This window comes from Mus caroli, chromosome 12 (genome assembly GCF_900094665.2).
Source record: "Mus caroli chromosome 12, CAROLI_EIJ_v1.1, whole genome shotgun sequence".
NCBI lineage: Eukaryota > Metazoa > Chordata > Mammalia > Rodentia > Muridae > Mus > Mus caroli.
In genome coordinates, this window is record NC_034581.1 from 47,096,918 (window position 1) to 47,117,111 (window position 20,194).

Below are 20,194 nucleotides of genomic sequence, written 5' to 3' on the forward strand. Positions count from 1 at the left end.
AAAAAGAAAAGCTAGGTATGGAGGCACAAAACTATAATCCTAGCCCTTGGAAGACCTCTGAGGCAGGGCTTCCAGGAGTTCAATAGCCACCTGGGCTGCATACCAGACCAGCCTAGTGAGATCCTAAGTCAATAATTAAATAAAACCCTAGTCTGGGCCACTACAGAAGTTCTGTGATCTGATTGAATGTTGGGTTCCCAGCTGAGACTATTTAGGAAGCATTAGGAGGTGAAGCTTTGTTGGAGATGTCAGTGGGAGGCCAGGCAGGCCAGTCTTACTGTCTCGCTCTGCCTCCTACCTACCTACCCATCAGGATGTAAGCTCTCAGCCTAATCCAGAACAAGCCTACCTGCTTACCTGCCTCTCACCATGTTCCCAGCCATGATGAAAACAGACTAGCCTACTCAAACTATAAGCAAACCCAATGAAATGCTCTCTTCTATAAGTTGACTTGGTAATGGTGTCTCTTTACAGCAACAGAACAGTACAGTATCTAAGACAACATCAAAACCATTACATCTCCATTAACAAATAGCTTCATGGGCTGGAGAGATGGCTCAGCAGTTAAGAGCACTGAATGCTCTTCCAGAGGTCCTGAGTTCAATTCCCAGCAACCACATGGTGGCTCACAACCATTCGTAATAGGATCTGATGCCCTCTTCTGGTGTGTCTGAAGAGAACAGAAGACCAGAGGTCAATCTCAGCTACACAGCAAACTTAAGGCCTGCCTGGCCTACATGAGCTCCTATCTCAGAAAAAAAAAAAGGGAGAGAGGACAGACAGATGATAGACAGATACACAGACAGACAGATATAGATAGATCTTTTATTATTATTAACAAGCAGTAACTAAATATCACCCCTAACATTTACTGAGTACTTACTTATAACTGACTTAAAATAAATGTACAACAATATCACATCCAAAAGTCAAAGCAAATGTTAGGGAAATAAAATGTCTTAAATCACAAAAGTTCTAATACATACTTCATTGAAACAAACAAGCATAAAAAAGATTGTCTAACTTAGAGACTGAGACGGTAAGTAGCCTGGGCTTATTACATTAAAAAAAAAAAAAACCCAACAACAAAATTGATTGTCCTTACACATGATCATTCCTAAGCCTTTGTATCAAATAGCTGGTAACACCACCAAAACCAAGCTTATGACTGACTACATGCCTTCTGGTCAAAGACCTTAGCACCACCTGGAAAACTGGCCTGCCTTCCTCACATTCCTCCCTCCAGGAAGAGCAGGAGAATAAAACAACTCTGATCAAGCCCCTAGGGTCAACAAATCAAGTTGTAAGGAAAGCAAGCAGGACCATACAAGGGACTAAAATTCCAACACAAGGGCAGTGCTAAACAAAACTCAGACATGAAGAACCTTAAAGAAATAATGGATCTCCTCCTTCCCACTGTGTGTGTGTGTGTGTCCACACATGTATCCATGTGAGTATGTCTTCAAGCACATACATGAAGTCAGAGAACAACTTGACCTCCTACTATGTGAGTCCCTGAGATCACACTCGGTCTTAGCAGCCAGTGCTTTTACCAGCTGAACCATTTCCCTGGCCCTTGTCTAATTTCTTGAACGAAAATGACTGAGATAGAAATGGTTCAAGCCACAATGTGGACCCTGATTCAAAGAGACACCAAGATTCTAAGCTGGAAATCTAAACAGTATATATTTGATAAAATCGAGGAACTAATAATCTATCTTAACAATATGACATGTAGTAGTTATAGTGGCTATTCCTGGTTGTCAACTTGACTATATCTGGAATGAATTACAATCCAGAATTGGAAGGCTCACCTGTGATCCAGATCTTGAGACTGGAAGACACATGTTTCTGACCTGGAGATCTTGAGGCATAGTGGCCATGAGCTTAGGCTCAGGAAAGGAGACCTCTGAGTTCAAGGTCAGCCTGGGACAAGCAGGTCCCAGATCCACGAGTGATGGTACACACCTTTAACCTGGGCCACAACTTCTGCTGGAGGCCTTCATAAGGACATTGGAAGAAGGAAGAGTCACTCTCCTTCACCTGCTTGCCGTGTGGGACTGAGCAACTGCTGGATCCTTGGACTTCCATTCACAGCCGCTGCTGACCATTGTTGGATAGTTAGAGTACAGACTATAAGTCATCAAGAAATTCCCTTACTATAGAGACTACCCGTAAGTTCTGTGACTCTAGAAACTTGACTAATACAGAAGTCATACTGCAGTTGTGTTTAATAGCCCTTATCTTTATAAATATATATATGACTTTAATTGTTTTGTTTGAGACAGGCCCTCCCTGTTACCCAGGTTAGCCTAGAACTCACTAGCTAACTAGACTGGTCTCAAATTAACAGTTATCCTCCTGTTTCAGCCTGTCCAAGTGTTAGGCTCATAGGCATGAGCCAATACATAGGCTTTATATTAAAATGTCATGAGTGAAATTACATGGTTCCAAAACCATGTAATTCAAAATAATTCATTCAAAAATAATGACATGTGGGCAAATGGACTTAAATAAGTTAAAATAAGATTGATCAAGAAAAAGGCTATATAGCTCAGTTTGCAGAATGCTTACCCAGCATGCACAAAGCCCTGGGTTCCATCCCCAGAACCACAATAAGCAGGCATAGTGTTACACTGCTATAATCCCAATATTGTCAAGAATTCAAGATTATCCTTCTCAACACACTGAGACAAGCCAGCCTGAAATACAAGAGTCTCTGTCTTGGGGGAAAGATAATGATCTTAGGGGTTATACTTTAAGATAAGTAACAGTTTGTGGGAGATCTCAGACTGTATTTTCTAAGCATGTATTTAAAACAATCCACAATAAAAATGCTAAAGCAAGTTTATAAAAATACAATTGTAGTTGCAATATAAAAGATAAACTTAAAAACACAGGCAGCATATAGAATAAATTTTAGATTACATTACAGAGTTTAGGCAAGAAGAGCACTATGAACAAAGACAATGGTAGCAGTGTAATGGAGCACACAGAGTAAATCAGGGCTTAAAACTTGAAATCTACAGAGGCAGGTGGATTTCTGAGTTCGAGGCCAGCCTGGTCTACAGAGTGAGTTCCAGGACAGCCAGAGCTACACAGAGAAACCCTGTCTCAGAAACAAAACAAAACAAAACAAAAACTTTAAAATCTAAAGGTAGATTTGAGGGGTGGGGAGAGCTGCAAGAATGCAATGAAGGGCTGAGATTACAACTCAGGTAGGATTCTTGCCTCCTATGCATGAAGCAAGCCTTGGAGCTTCGGTTGGACTCACAGTACCACACAAACCAGTTTACACCTGTAATTCCAGCACTGGGGAAGTGGAAAGTAAGTTCAAGATTCAACCTTGATACAAAAGACCCTACCTCATAAAAGAGTAAGGATATATTAAAGAACTTAATATCTGGAGTTTGTGGGAGAACACAAGACTGTATTTTGAAGCATATTTTGAAACATTAATCCAGCACACAGAAAATAATAAAATTAACTGAAAGCTCATAAACTTCAATCTCATTTACTTTCTAAGTGTCTTTTAATCTGCCACTTGAAGCATTTTATCACTTCCAAACAAGCTCCCTAGGTGAAGTCTTGGTTTCATATGTAATTATAGACCAGAGAGTAGCCCAAAGCAGCACATATTTACTCAATAAATAAGTATGAAAAAATTAATAAAATTCAGGAGACTGGGCCGAGCGGTGGTGGCGCACGCCTTTAATCTCAGCACTTGGGAGGCAGAAGCAGGCAGATTTCTGAGTTCGAGGCCAGCCTGGTCACTCACTCACAAAGTGAGTTCCAGGACAACCCTGTCTCGAAAAACCAAAATAAAATTCAAGAGACTGAATACACTATGGAAAAGGACTCTGTGGCTAAATAGTAGGAATAATATTAACGGAACAGGTTTAATACAGGTTTAATGTGGTTATAGGGAGAACAGGGATACACAACTAGCTGAAGAGGTAACAGTTGAATTGGTATAGAAAAGTTAAACAAGAAATTTACAAATAAGTCTGAAAGCTAAAAGCATGACCCTGAGTTTAAATCCCAGCTTTGCTTTCTGCTATCTCCAAATGTATATTTGAGCACATTTTTAAACTCTGGGTGGACCCCAATATTTCAGAGTCAGAAATTTAAATTTCACCAACCTCACAAACCTGTGCATTAGAATAACAAATAGTAAATCTGAGTACTACTGAGATTGTAAACAGGATTATGGCCCTGAAGACGGCCCATATAGACTTCTATTTACTATACCTGCTAACCTAAGTTCAATATCTAGGCCCACATGGTCTTTTAACCTCAAAACATACACTGTGCCCATGTGCATGCCCACATACACACAGGCACACAGAAAATAATCAAAATGTAATAAAAATTTTGTGTGTGTTTTTAGTAAAATACAGTGAAAAGGACAAAAGAATTAGAACTTCAGACTACAACTAAAAACAAAAGAGTATATTACAGAAAGTGGACAAGAATGGAGGTGCCCTATACTGTTCCTTTTATTGAAAAAGGTAAGGCATGAAGACTGCCGTTAGTTGAGGCTATCCTAAGCTACACAGTTGAGCACCACACCAACCAGGAATACATAGTTAAGACCCTGTCTCAAAAACCAAAAAGAGATGAAACAGAGAAAATGAAAGAAGGAATGAATAGAATGGAAGTCAAATAAAGAGTCCATTGCTTGAGACAGCCTCACTATATACCTCTGGTTAGCCTGGAACTCAAGAGAAGTCCACCTGCTTTTGCCTCCCCACTTCTAGGATCGAAGGCCTAAATCTTTAGGAAAAGATTTGGGGGAAGAAATAGTTGACAGCAGAAAATGTAGTTTAAACCCAATACTGTGTATAAAGCTACAGGATTTGGAAATTTGAAGGTCAATCATGATGTGGGAAGCGTGGGACTTGTGTTATGCAATGTTCATAAGGGACAAGACTCTTACTGAGGATAACAGGTAAGAAAGAATTGAAGAATTAAAAAAATTTTTTTTGTAAAGACAGTGAAATGGTTGAGGGGTAAAGAAGTAGGATCCTCAGGGCTCTGATAGTGAAAAGTGAAAACTGACCTCCATCTGTGTGCTGTGGGAGATCACAAAACACAGACACTAAATGGCATGCATAAGCTCAAGGTTCACTTTCCAACACAGCCAAAAAGTGTGTGTTTGCATCTTAGTCCCTGCTACCTAGGAGGCTGAGGCAGAGAATCACTTATACCCAGGAGTTAAGGTCTAGCCTAGCAACATTACAAGATAGTCTCAAAAAAAAAAAGTGTTGATAAAACGTAGAACATTCAGAACTACATATAAAAACAGAAGTAGTCTTGTGGGCTGGAGAGATGGCTAAGAGACTGCTCTTCCAAAGGTCCTGAGTTCAATTCCCAGCAACCACATGATGGCTCACAACCATCTGTAATAGGATCTGACGCCCTCTTCTGGTGTGTCTGAAGACAGCTATAGTTGTACTCATACATAAAATAAATCTTTTTTCTAAAAAAAGTAGTAGTAGTCTTGTTTTTAGGAAAGTAACAGAAATAATTTTAAACTTACAGCTTAAATACAACACATGTATTTTTTTACACATACATTCAACACAAAACTTTGAAGTATGTACTCACAAGCAGTTTTAATTAGACTAATACCATTCAAGGCCACTGTGGGCCACCTACCAAGGTTCAGGCAGCTTTTTCTAAACAGTCCTGGCCCCCACCACACACAATGAGTGACAGCACTTAAAGCACATTCAATATTCTACAAACAAATCTGAAACACTGTTAATTAATCCAATAAAACAATTTTTAAAATATACAGCACATACAAGGACATATAAACAATCCAGTTGTGAACATTTTATTCCAAAAGTATCAGTATAAAATAATGCAAATGTCTCTGGATAAAATAGAACCAGAGAACATCATATAACATTCTTTAAACAGAGTAAACTGGCTGGAGAAATGGCACATCTTCCAGGGTACCTTAGCCCCAGTCCCAGCCCCCACAGCAGGGAGGCTCACAACACCTGCAACTCCAGCTCCAGAGGAACCCACCCTCTGGCCTTTGAGCACCTGAACTCATGTGCACATGCACATACACACACATAATGAAACCTAATAAAAAGGTTTAAAAGGAGGGGAAAAGCAAGTAAATAAAGACTATCAATCTGAAAGAAACCAAGCTACAGAATCCTTAAAAATCCTTTTCTGTTGCTGTTAAGATCAGGAACAATGAAAAAGAAAACCATGTATTTCAGTAATGTAAAACTTGTTAATTTGGATACAAGATGCTTTCTTAGCTAGTTACATTAATCATGCCTGAGTGACAAATTCAATTGCTAATTTGAAAATCAAAACAACAGTACAAGGATCAAATGCTATATAAGGACCTGGTGGTTTATCAATTCAGCAAAAGCCTCAATGCAATTTTTAACAGATTACCTTCTCTCTATCCACATGGAAAAGTCGGTATCAACATACTAGAAAGATGTATGCCCACAAAACTCTAAATCCAAGAATAGTAGACTCAGAAATTTAAAAGAAACCACAGCAATTTTGACATAAGTTTTTTGAAAGTAGTAATCTCTAAAACACAAGTGTATTTTTTAAGCATAATTTTAAGATTACGGAATCAACTAAAGGTGCCATATAAAATAAGTAGGATTTTGTTGTTGTAAAATTTAACTTCACCCACTTTGTGGAGTTAAATAAAAGTTTACTGGCTTGCCAGGTGAGGTGGTACAAGCCTTTATAATTCCAGCACTTCAAGAGGTAGCATGTGGACCTCTAAGAGATCTAAACCAGCCTGTTCTACACAGTGAGTTTTCAGATCACCCAAGACAACAGAGACCCTGTCTCAAAAGCAACCACAATACTAGATGGTGAGGGCACACACCTTTGATCCCAGCAAAGGCAGAGGCAGGTGAATATCTGAGTTCGAGGCCAGCCCGATCTACAGAATTACTTCCAGGACAGCCAGAGGTACACAGAGAAAAAAGCCAGTTTCAAAAAACAAAACAATAACAAAAGCCCATAACCAAAAAAGTTTACTGGTTGAATCAATTGCTTTGCAATGCTTTTGGCAATGAAACAACCTTATTTTTAATTTTCTTTTACTTTTTTGTTTGTTTAAGATAGACTCTTATGTAACCGCAATTGTCCTGGACCTCTATATAAATCAGCCTGACCTGAACTCATGGATATTAAACATCTCCCTCCTGAGCACTGAGATTAAGGACTTGTGCCACTACACCTGGTTATTTTTAATTTTTGAATAAAATTGTTTATAGTTTGTAAATAATCAGGTCAGAAATAAATTAATCAATGTAATTAAAAAGTTTACTATTTGACACCAAACTGAAGACTCATATTTATTTGAGGATACCTTTTCTACATTCATTAATCACGTGTTGTTTCAACATTATTTCTAACCAAAGGAATTGTGTGTGTGTGTGTGTGTGTGTGTGTGTATAATAACGAACAATATTGCTTATGTCGAAATTTAAACATCTGAAAAACAGGTGCAACGTTTAATTAGATGCACGCTTTTTTTTCTTCTAAGCTTAAATTATACCCTGGAAAGGAACTTAAAACTAAATGCAACCATCCTCCAGCATGAATAATCCTTTCAAACAGATGCAGCAATTTTAAAAATTCAAGGCATGAACCCGCAACTGCCACCTTCCAAAAGTTAGGATAACTCAAGTCTGTCAGAGGATCACATTAAGTGGACATTTAACTCCGTTTTAGCTTGTACTAAGCGATAAGTACGGTCTACTTCAAATTAAGACCAATTCTTTCCGCAGACATTTCCTAAATACTGTGCAGATAGCCCAGCTTTGCTTTGCATCAGTAAAAACATGAATATAGAAGGGAACTCTAGAGAAGCCGACTCAAGAGAGAAATATTGAGTTAAAGTGTTGATGAATCAATAAGCGCTAAAGGAAATCCAAGCTTAAAAGAGTTGAGGATGGGAAGGCAAACTTCTCCGGCCGGCCGCGAGCCATTGTGCGCGGCGGTAGCCCGAAGCGGCGTGGCTGTCAAGAGGCAAGTGCGTACCGAGGCGCGGGGGAGGGGGCAGGACGCCACATCGGAAGGGGTTGCAGGAGCCAGGAGGCCAAGTCGCTCATCCCAGGCCCTCTCCGCGTGGCTTCACCCTCAAGGGGACCCACGAGCGCAAACTCAGTGCCTAGCGGGCCCACGCCAGACTCTCGCCCAGAGGCGCTGGGCCCAAACCCCGGAGGCCCAGGAGAGGTGGCTCCCGAGGAGCCCTGCGGACGCCATGCTAAAAGCCAAAATGGCTGCCCCAAGGATGCCCGCAGCGCGCCGCCCGTGAGCAGGGAGCCGGGCGCTGCGGGAGCGGGGGAGGGGGCGCCGGGAGCGCCGTCACCGCTCGCCCGCCGGAGCCGCTCAGGTAGGTCCCCTCCGCCCCTGAGGGCACGGGCCTCAGCCCCGGCCCCACCCCCCGGCCCGTGGCCCGGGCCCCAGCCCGCAGTCGAGAGGGGTGACGGGTGACGTACCTGCAGCTCGGCCCGCTCCACCTCCCAGTGCGCCCGCTCCATCTCGAAGCGAGCCCACTCGTGCTGGATGTAGTGTAGGATCCCCGGGATCGTGTACTGTTGTGGCCGGGACAACTCCGGGCCTGCCGGGGGCCCCGCCGCCTCGGCGGCCGGAGGACCCCCACCGCCCGGCGCTCCGTTCGCTCCCGGCGGCAGGCTCAGGTTCCCCCCGGGTCCCTGCTGCGGCCGGGGAGGGGCTGCCATCCCCTGGCCGCCGCCGCCGCCTCCGGCCAGCTCGTCCATTGTGTGTGGGGCCCCGGCCGGGGCGCAGAGCCAGACGCCGACAGCTGCGGGGAGGGCCGGGACGGTGGCCCCGCGCCGACCGCAGGGCGGGGGGCCGGCCGGGAGACGGCCGGGGAGGGGGTCGTTGCCGTGTGCTTGCCGCGGATCAGAGCAGGGAGCTGCCGGCCGCCGCCATTACGGTCCCTCCTCCATCTGCCCGTCTCACTCACTCACTTTGGGGGAGAGGGGGGCCGCGGCGGGAGGAGGGAGGGACGGAGGAGGAGGAGGGACGGAGGGCCGCCGCTCGCGCACGGCACGCTGGGTAGCGAACGCCGCGGCAAGCCGCACTCCGGAGAGCCAAATAGAGTCCGGCCTCACCCCACGCAGGCGCACTGAGGATGGACCGCTCTTCGGGGGGCGGGGAAAGGCCTGGGCCCCGCCCCCACTCGGGCGCCGGGCCCCAGCTTTTCTACGTCCGTGGAATCGGGATGCTGCCTTGACTTTGGGGAAGCGCGTGGGCGTTGGGCTTCCGGGTCGTTTTCCTCACGCACGTATCCTTAGGGGCAGCGTGGGTCTCAGCCGAGGGCCGGGGCTCTGGGGCTGCGTGCAAGGCGTCCTCCGTACTGCCCTGGAATTCCTGACGTTTCTCTAGAATTCCTGGCGTGTTTTGCTCAGTCCCAGAGGGTCGGGCCTCTTTTCTGCCTGTCACTCACTTGACCTCTGGTTTCGTGGCACCAGTCAGTCTGCAGGATTCTGGAGACGTCTACTTTTGGCAAATAGCCTAGATTCTTCCGGACTTTCTCACTGGTTCCTGGGCTTCGTCGCAACCTGCTTCTCTGGTCCCATTTCGGTGCTCCTGGCCGCCCGTTGTAACTTCTTAACTCTTTATTATTCTGAGATTGTCTGTGTTTGAGGGAGTTTGAGCTATTGCTTCTTTGTTTTTTTTTTTTTTAATGGAAGAAGTTGTGATATCTTGAATTCTTGAGAATAGTGGGTTGGATGGCAAACGATAACTTTCAAAGAGACTGATGTTTAGAAATCAATGAACGCAGATATTGTCATTAGTGGCAGAAATTTTGATCGAAACAAAATGAAAGTATTGTAAATAGAACTTTAAAATGAACTAAATCAACACAACGATATCTTCCTTCATCATTAAATGGTTTTAGAATGAAATACTACATACACAAAGGGTCAAGTTTTTAGGTGCTATAGTGTGCATTTTTCAGTGCTTGGTTTCACAGGAATTATCCTCATTAAACTCATAAGTTCTTAAAGTAAATAGAGGTAACAGCCTGGCTACCGGGCTTGGTGAACCATGTCTTTAATCCCAGCACTCAGGAGGAGGCAGAGGTAGACAACCTGGTCTCTGAGTTTCAGACCAACTTGGTCTGCAGAGTTCCCAGACAGCCAGGACAACAGAGAAACCCTGTCTGGAAAAGCCAAAAAAGAAAAGAAGAAGAAGAAAACAAACAAACAAACTAATAACCTATGTAACAGCAAATGAAAAGAAAAATACACAGTACTTACAGCTATACAAGAAATAGTATATAAAATTGGTTATGTTTTTAAACTTTTATTTTCACTATGAAAGCCTATTCACATTTTCACATTGGAGCATATAAGTGACTTCATATTACTTCAGAGAGAAAAAGAAATACATTTTATTTTGTCATGTCTGCTGTGTTATAAAGAACTAATTGGATCTGTTACACTTATTACCATATTTATGAAATGTAGTCTTTAATAAATGAAGAAATGAGGCTGGAGAGATGACTCAGCAGTTAAGAGCACTGACTGCTCTCCTAGGCGTCCTGAGTTCAGTTCCCAGCAACCACAGTGACTCACAACCTTCTGAAATGGGATACAGTGCTCTCTTCTGGTGTGTCTGAAGAGAGCAACAGTGTACTCACATAAGTAAGTACATCTTTTTTTTAAATATGAAGAAATAGTAGTAAGAGCTCTTGACAATCAGCATACAGCTGGTTCAAGCAGTCCCATTCCTTAAGGAAGGACACATAAAAAGCTCAGAAAAACTTACATCCTGGGTACCTATTTTATGAACACAAGGAAGCTTTTTTAGGGATCTGAAGCCCACATGGCTGGTGATTATATCAAAGAGCAAGTTGCACATTTATATTTCTCATTTCACACTTCAGCTCAAGGTAAGGTTGCCCCCCACCTACCCTGCAAAAAGATACCTGTTGTTGTTCTATTGTCTGTCTTAAGTGGAGACAGGCAGATCTTTGAGTTTGAGGCCAGCCTGGTCTACAAAGCCAGTTCCAGAATAGACAGGATCTTTACACAAGGAAACCCTGTCTCAACAAAGAAACAGAAACAAATAGCCAAGTTTTCTGCTCTGCTGAGATGATGTTTTACACTGTTGACATTGTGCTTCCTGCCCACTGCTCCTGAGAACACTGAATGAGTCTCTAGAACTTTTAGATAACAAGTTCTCCGAGTTATGCTATAACAGTTCAGCTTCCCTAACTGGAATTCTCTCTCTGACCCCTTGCTGAGTCATTTCCTCTCTTCAGTCCCCTTTGAAACTTCCTATTTATCCTGTTCTCTCACCTGTCACTCCTCCCTGCTCTTGCCCAGATTCTCCTCCTTTCAGAATGACTTGGGGTAGGTAGGTGGAGGGTAAAATGGTGTGCTGCCCTTGAGGGTGAGATCCTCCTGTTTCTGCCACCCAAGTGCTGGGATTGCAAATGGACTTCAGCTTGCTCAGTTCATGATAATCTTCAAGAAAGTCTATGTATGGCTGCTCGGTACTTTCTGCACTGGGGAGGCTGAGGCAGAATTATTGCTGAGAGCCTGAACCCTGAGCCATGTGATGAATTCTAGGCTAGACTAAAGCACACAGTGAGACCTTGTTTTGTTGTTGTTTGGTTTGGTTTGGTTTAAAAACATGCCTATATTTTTGATCAGCTTAGTTTTTAGGGCACTTTGTTTTCTATCCTACAAGTGATATTTGAACCAATATGCTTAGTCAGCTGGACTTGTCGTATTTAATTTACATGTATTATAAAAGCCAAAGTATACCAAAGAATTCCAGGCTTTTAACTAAGTTGGGAATAGATAATACTCAGATACCTTCTTATCAGTTGTTTCAAATGTGACTATGAAAAGCTTGTACTCTGCTCTGCCTTTGAGAACCAAGTAGTGACTTGTGATTATCTAAGCACTGTCTTGGTGACCTGTCATCTTCCCACTGAAGAACTCAAGCAGGTTCATAAATACTAGTTGTTGTTTTTCCTCATCATAAAGGGTATGACAAGAATTCTTGTTTTCATGGCTGGGAGAACAAGTCACAACACAGTTCTTGGTGACTTTAGCAAGTTCCATTGTATAATAGGAAGTGGTCCCCACCCCTTCATATCAGTGAGCGTGTGTGCATTGGGAAACAAGGAAATAAAATCTCCCTTCACAATTTGCCTACTGTCCTTTGATTAGGCTCAGTATTCATCATTAGCATGTTTGACATTATAGTAATTTCAGGTGATTCCATTACTCTGGGAAATAACAGGGTATTTGCACGTATAAAGTAAAAGAGCAAACAAATTTTACAGCCTACAGAAGGTTTCATAAGAATTGACATGAGGGGCTGGAAAGATGATTCAGTGGTTAAGAGCACTGACTGCTCTGCCAGAGGTCCTGAGTTCAATTCCCAGCAACCACATGGTGGCTCATAACCATCTGTAATGGGATCTGATGCCCTCTTCTGGTGTGTCTGGAGAGAGCTACAGTATACTCATGCATAAAATAAATAAATAAATCTTAAAAAAAAAAAAAAGAACTGACATGAGTTCAGACCCGAGGAGCATACCACATATTACATAGCTACGACCAAAAAGGAGGCAGCTCTAACCTGCACTGAGGCCCAGCCTACAAAATGAGATCAGATACTGACTCATCACAGAAGTTGTTTGTGGCTATGTGTCTTAGTTTGTTTTTTACTGCTAAGAACAGACACTATGATCAAGGCAACTCTTATAAAAACAATATTTCATTGGGGCTGGCTTAGAGATTCAGAAGTTCAGTCCATTATCATCAAGGCATGAGCATAGCAGCTTCCAGGCCAGCATGGTACAGCAGGAGGTGAGAGTTCTACATCTGCACCCAAAGACAACCAGGAAAAGACTAGCTTCCAGGCAGCTAGGAAGAGGGTCTTAAAGCCCACGCCCACAGGGACACACCTACTCCAAGGACACGCCTCCAAATAGTGCCACTCCCTAGACCAAACATATTCAAACCACTATACTATGAAAATTACAAATATATACTTTATATATTACACAAGCCAAAGTATACCAGGGAATTCTGGGCTTTGAAATAAGTTGGGAGTATATAATACTCAAATACTCAAATACCTTCTTATATATTTTCAGGGTACTGAGTCAGGCAAATAAAATATTGTGTGTAAAAGAAAAAGAAAATGGACACCAAACCTTTAAGAAACCCATGATACTATATAAAATTCTAGACCAAATTCATTTTGCAATTGTCTCCTGGGTATTATGAGTCAGAAAAAAAAAGTAGGCTGTGGTAATGTTGTATAATAGCTATCTTACAGAGATATCAAAATAGAAGAGAGAGGAAAGAAGATCTGGAGCCAAATTGACCATTGGCTAAGAGTGTACAATCAAATCTCCAAACTTCAGAGCAGAATGGTTGGAAAGCATGAACAAACGGGAAATTGGCCAGACTCTCCAAGGTGATAATTTGACAAGCTTAAGAATGTGGCTTGTCCATCAACCAGGGAGTACACATGGCTCCAGCTGCATATGTAGCAGAGGATGCTTGTCAGGCATCAATGGGAGGAGAGGTCTTTGGTCCTGTGAAGGCTCGAAAGATGCCCCAGTGTAGGGGAATTGAAGGTGGGGAAGTGGGAGTGGGTGGGTGGGTGGAAGAACACCCTCATAGAAGCAGGGGGAGAGAGGATGGGGTAGGGGGTTTCCAGGAGCTGGGGAAACTGGAAAATAGGATAACACTTGAAATGTAAATAAAGAAAAAAATATATAGAATGTGGCTTGTCTCCCAATGGAGCATCAGGCTATATTCAAAAAGATGATGCCGGGCAAGGGGCCCCTGTCCTGAACAGCCTGTGTAGGACAGCGCTCTCCTTTGGAGACTGCTGTGGTTTGGTTTGGACTTGTCTTGTTCTTTCTTCTTTCTTGTATTAATGATCAACTCCAGACTCACATATGTAAGACACACTACTGAGGCCATACCTTCAACCCCTTGAAAAGATATAACAGCATATTTAATCACCTTTAATTGTGCCTTTCTATGGACAGTGCAGCCTATTGACAGTACATAACAGCTGCCCCACAGAAAAAGGTGCAACTCTTTTTTTTTTTTTTTTTTTTTTTAATTTTCTTTTCCAGGACTAGAAATTGAACCCAGGGCTTTGTGCATGCTAGGCTAGCACTGCTATTCTCTTCCCAACCCTTCTTTTTGACATGTATTTATGTGGGGGGGGGGAGTACACATGTGCACATACACAGACATACATCAGGTCACATGTGGAGGTCAGAGGCAACTTGGTGGAGTCATTTCTTCTGCCATATGTGGACAGAGTAAGGGGTGTCAAATACAGGTCATCGGGCACAACACCCTTCACCCACTGGGACATCTTGCTGATCCTACTTTATATTTTGACACTGTCTGGCTAAGCTGCCCAGACTGGCTAGACTCTCTCTGGCCAGCACAGGGTTTAAATTTGTGAGTCTCTTGCTTCAGCCTCCCCATTAGGTGAGATGGGAAAATTCTTTAGAGACATTTAAAATAACTCTTATTGAACTTTGTTTCTTTTAGTTGAGGGTAGCAATAAGAATATTTTGTTTTTGCAATACTGAAGATCGAATCCATATTTCTGAGCATGTTCAATAGCAGTCTGCCATGGAACTAGACACTCAGCTACAGATTGCTATTTTATGTTTTGGATGGTTGCTCTGGGGATTGAACCCCCCTGCATATGAAGCACATGCTCTATCACTGACTGTACCCTACGCTACCCTAATAACCTTGTTAACAGAGATCAAGATTTTGCTACTTTATTGCATCTGCTGTATTTTTCTTTCTGCACGAGGAATATTTTAAATCCCATACTATTTCCCTAGTACATGAAAATGTCCACATTTTCCAAGAATTTCCACATTTGCAGCCCCTGCTCAATTAAAGTGTCCTGGCTGTTTCATACACTGCCCTTAGCCTGCCGACCTCCCCTCCCCACACATGTACTCCACTCTTATATTCTGGGTCTCTTCACTCAGACTTTTCACCTGCCTCTTCTTGCATATAAATATTTTCTTGCCCTATTCTGCTGGCTCTCCTTGGTCTTTATAAGGGAATCCACTCCACTCCCTTTTACCTCAACTCTCTTGTTCTTTTAGCTTTTAGTGGGGGATGGAGAACTGACTTCCTATCACAGATACTTGATGCTTTTCACATGAACCAGGGTTTAGATCCCAGCACCAATGATGAGCAGCTCACAGCACCCTGTAACTCTGTCTTCAAGGAATCTGATGCCATCTTCTGGCCTGCACAGGTGTACATACATATACACAGATGCACAGATAGCACATAAATAATAAGATAACAAACATAAATTATTTACCTGTTGCATTAAAGTATTTATTATGTGATAGCCCTAATTGAAATTCTTTTATTTAACCACTATTAAAATACTTTGATATTTTTACTATTCAAACATCGTAAGATATGGAGATTGTAAACTGAAGTATGATCAGTTTATGTGCTCTCCTGACAGTTGACAGGCTCTTAGTCTGATAACTTAATTTCCTATTTACATTGCAGCAGGGATTATATAGCATTGCTACAATTTATTATGAAATACAGAGTAGCAATAAACGAGCTGGACAGTGGTAGCAAATGCCTTTAACCTCAGCACTCAGGAGGCAGAGCCAGGTAGAGTTCTGTGAGTTGGAAGGCAGCAGGGTCGGCTGAGCAAATTCCAAGGCAGCCAGGCTATGCACAGAGAAACCCTGTGCCTTAGTCAGGGATTACTACTGTGAACAGACACAATGGCCAAGGCAACTCTTAGAAAGGAAAACATTTAATTGGGGATGGCTTACACTTTCAGAGGTTTATGGCAAGAAACATGGTAGTATGAAGGCAAACAGTCATGGAAGAACCAAGAGTTCTGTATCTTAATCCAAAGGCAGCAAGGAGGAGGGTCTCTTTTGTACAGGGCAATGTTTGAGCACAGGACCTCACAGCCCATCCCTGAAGTGACACACTCCCTCCAACAAGGCCATACCTTCTAATAGTGCCACTTCCCATGGGCCAAGCATATTCAAATCACCACACCCTGTCTCAAAAAAATAAACCAGAGAGAGGGAGGGAGGGAGGGAGAGAGAGAGAGAGAATGATAATTCAGATACATGGCTTAATTTTTCTTGGTCAATTTTTGCCTGCTAGATTTTAATTTTCAGAAGTAGAAAGGAAGCTGGGGACACACAACTATAGTCCCAGCACTTGGGAGGCAGAGCCAGTCCCAGGACAGCCAAGGCTACATGGAAAACACTGTCTCAAAAAACAAAGAGGGGAGGGAGGAGGAGAAGAACAAATAAAAGAAGTCGAAAGATAGATTAGCTCAGCTTTCTCAAGGAGGAAACCAAACAAGAATTTCAGAAATACGTTAACCAAAAATATTTGGGAGTTTGTTCCATTTGTTTGTGACCGGGTTCTATACATCTTGAGTCTGAACTTCAATTCATTATATAGCTGTGAGTGGCCTGGACGCTTCGGCTTCCCCCTCCCCAGTACTAACAATGCTGGTGTGTGCCACCACACCTAGCCCTAATCACAGAGGTTAGGCACGTCTTATATAGAATGTATACAGCATGTAGCATGTCATGTCTCTCAGGGCTTCAGAGATGAACCTAACTATGGGATTGAGGTAATGAAGAAAAGACAGACAGACACAGGACAGACACACGGGCAGAAAAACTGGGATCAGGTGATCTGGCCCCTCAGCTGGAGAAACCATAGGAAGTACAGTGTGTTTTGAGTTGAGCAGAGAAGCAGCACTACTGCCTCCAGCTGGGCAAGGAGGCATAGTTACTACATGAGGCAGATGAACAAGGCGTGGGGTTTATAGTACAGCTGGATAGAAGGGATAAGTTGAGCTAGTCTCAGTAGGAGCAGGCTCTGCAGGGAGCTGTGTCCAAGCTGTAAGTACCTAGGTTGGGAGAGAGCTTTGGTGGACATTTTCTGCACCCTATCAACATCCACCCGTGAACGAGAGGAGGCTTTGGCATTCCTCTCTGTGACTCACCCCTCTGATGGGGAAGGGTCGCTTTCCATTCCTCCCTGGGTCTGAGGGCCTGGGGTCCTTGCCATGGCTGTGTCTGTGTCACACATTCACTCAGGACTTACACCACTAAGATCTCCCTTCTCTCCTACAGTAGCAGCTTTAGCTTTTCTGTCCTAATTTTCTCATGATATAATTGGGTCACCTCTTGGACATTTTACACTGCCATTTTTTTTTTTTTTTTTTTTTTTTTTGGTGGATAGAGAGACTCTGTGTCAAAAATACCAAAATAACTAACTAAATAAATAATTAAAAAATGGCCAGGCATGGAGGCATACCCCTTTAATCCCAGCAACTGGGGGAGGCAGAGGCAGGTGGATCTTTGTGAGTTTGAGACCAGCCTGGTCTACATAGTGAGGTTTTTTTTATTTTTTTCATGATGATGGGGACAGAACACAGGGTCTTACACATACTGCATAAGCATGCTACAGCTGCGCGCCATTCCCAGTCTCAGTAGACTTATACGGGTAAACAGGGTGCAGCTATGGTCCTACTTATAGTCATCACTAAATGGCTAAGTCTTTTGTTCTCTTTTTCAAGGAAGGAGAGAGTAAAGAACAGGGTGTCATGTATCTCAGCTTTGCCTCTTTTACTGGGTAGCAAACTGGCCTTGAACTCCTGACCCTCCTCCTGCCTCTGTCTCCTGAAATGCTGAGACTACTCTTTTTTTTATTATTATTTATTTTTTTAATTGGATATTTTATTTATTTTCATTTCAAATGCTATTCCCTTTCCTGGTGTCCCATCTGTAAACCTTCCCTATTTCATCCCCCACCGTACCCTGCTTCTATGAGGGTGCTCCCCCCCTACCTACCCTCTCCCGCCTCACCACCCTAGCATCATAGCAGCCATATTTATAATAGCCAGAAGCTGGAAACAATCCAAATGTCCCTCAATAGAGGAATGGATACAGAAAATGTGGTACATTTACACAATGGAGTACTACTCAGCTATGAAAAACAATGACTTCATGAAATTCGCAGACAAATGGACGGATCTAGAAAATATCATCCTGAGTGAGGTAACTCAGTCACAAAAGACCACATGTGGTATGTACTCACTGATAAGTGGATATTAGGCAAAGAGCGTGGAATACCCAGGATACAACCCACAGTCCACATAAAGCTCAAGAGGAAGGAAGACCATAGGATGCTTCAGTCCTACTTAGAAGGGGGAGCAAAATAATCAAGGGAAGTAGAGGATAGGTGGGACTTGGGAGGCAGTTCAGAGTGGGGGCGGGAAGAGGAGAAGAATCAGGTATGGGAGGAGATGGAGGAGATGTACAGAGGGTCAGGAAATTGAACAGAGGTGTGTAGCAATGGGGGATAGGGAACTTAGGGTAGCAACCAGAAAGTCCCAGATGCCAGGAAAGCAAGAACCTCCCAGGACTCCACAGGGATGGCATTAGCTGAAATGCCCCACAAAAGGGAGGGTGCACCTGTCCAAACCATATTCAGAGGTTAGGCATGCGCCCCCTCCCCCCGGTTGAGAGATGAGGTCACCCACCCATCTCCAAAATTTTAACCCAGAATTACTCCTGAATGACTATTCTTTAGACCAATGGTCTCAATCTGTAAGGCTCAACCCCTTGGGAGTTGAATATCAGACATCCTTATATCATATACAATTGCATTACGATTCACAACAGTAGCAAAATTACAGTTATGAAGTAGAAAGGAAATAAGTTTAAAGTTGGAGATCACCACAACACAAGAAACTGTATTAAAAGCCGGGCGTGGTGGCGCACGCCTTTAATCCCAGCACTTGGGAGGCAGAGGCAGGCGGATTTCTGAGTTCGAGGCCAGCCTGGTCTACAAAGTGAGGTCCAGGACAGCCAGGGCTATACAGAGAAACCCTGTCTCGAAAAACCAAAAAAAAAAAAAAAGAAAGAAAGAAAGGTCACAGCGTCAGGAAGGTTAAGAGGCACTGCTTTAGACAAACCCAGAAATACCCAGTCCTGAGGGGAACGCAGAAACCGAAGCATATCTGTGTGTATTTCATATTTTGTGTTGCAGCACGTCTCAGTTAAACTTCAGTTTCTCCCATTCTTTAGGCCGACAGTTTGAGAACATCCTGGCAGGGAAGGCCTGTGGCAGGAACTAAGAATGCTCATCATATTGCCTCTGCAGTATGGAAGCAGAGAGCAGGGAGTACTGCCACTGCCACCACAGCTGCCGCCCAGGGAATAGTACTTTCCATTAACCTGCTCAGAATAATCCCTCGTAGACTTCTTTCTTTGATGATTCTAGAGCCTGTCAAGTTGACAATATAGCCACCATATAATAGTTATAGCACAATAGAATAGTTATAGAGATCTTCTAGATTATCTATCAGCCTGTCTATAACTTCTTATAATAACTTTATTTAATAGCTTTATTTCACATTCTGTAAAAGTGAATGGCTTTTCCTGGGCTTACATATTTATACAACTCCTACCCTAAATCCCTGCCTTTGAGAAATCACCTTCTATCTCCCTCTGGTGGTTTGAATGAGAATAGCTCCTAGAAGCTCAAGTATTTGAATGCCTGGATCTCAGTTAATGGAACTGTTTGGGAAGGATTAGAGGGTGTGGCTTTATTAAAGAGGTGTGCTACTGGAGGTAGCTTTGAAGTTTCAAATGCCCACCCCAGGCCCAATGGCTTTCTCTGCCTGCCTGTCTGCTGCTATGCTCCCTGCAGTAATGATCATAGACTAACCTCCAAAACTGTAAGAAAGCCCCTAATTAAATGCTTTTATAAGATTTGCCTCAGCCAGGCAGTGGTGACACACGACTTTAATCCCAGCATTTGGGAGACAGAGGCAGGCAGATTTCTGAATTCGAGGCCAGCCTGGTCTACAAAGTGTGTTCCCACCCCATTTTCCCCATTCTTATTTATAGCCTGTGTCTATCCATTTTTTTTATTTTCCTGTTTTCATTTTATTTATTTTATGTATGTACACTGTAACTGTCTTCAGACACACCAGAAGAGGGCATTAGATCTCGTTACAGATGGTTGTGAGCCACCATGTGGTTGCTAGGAATTGAACTCAGGACCTCTGAGAGAACAGATGGTGCTCTTAACAACTGAGTCATCTCTCCAGCCCTTTT

At 43.1% G+C, this 20,194-nt stretch overlaps 2 protein-coding genes across 5 annotated transcripts in view; one reads left to right on the forward strand and one right to left on the reverse strand.

The window, feature by feature from the left end:
- The window catches only part of Strn3 (striatin 3), a 78,696-nt gene extending 69,569 nt beyond the window's left edge, over positions 1-9,127 (reverse strand). Inside the window, exon 1 of one of the 4 annotated variants that reach the window (XM_021179720.2) lies at positions 8,505-9,127. In XM_021179720.2, coding sequence (XP_021035379.1) covers positions 8,505-8,786 — 282 coding nt within the window. In that variant the 5' untranslated portion in view covers positions 8,787-9,127. The remainder of the gene's footprint in view (positions 1-8,504) is intronic. The other 3 variants (XM_029484720.1, XM_021179721.2, XM_021179722.2) reach the window with 3 other exon arrangements.
- The window catches only part of Ap4s1 (adaptor related protein complex 4 subunit sigma 1), a 47,909-nt gene continuing 35,744 nt past the window's right edge, over positions 8,030-20,194 (forward strand). The window contains exon 1 of the mRNA XM_021179724.2: positions 8,030-8,398. The gene's annotated coding sequence lies outside the window, so the exon portion shown is untranslated. The remainder of the gene's footprint in view (positions 8,399-20,194) is intronic.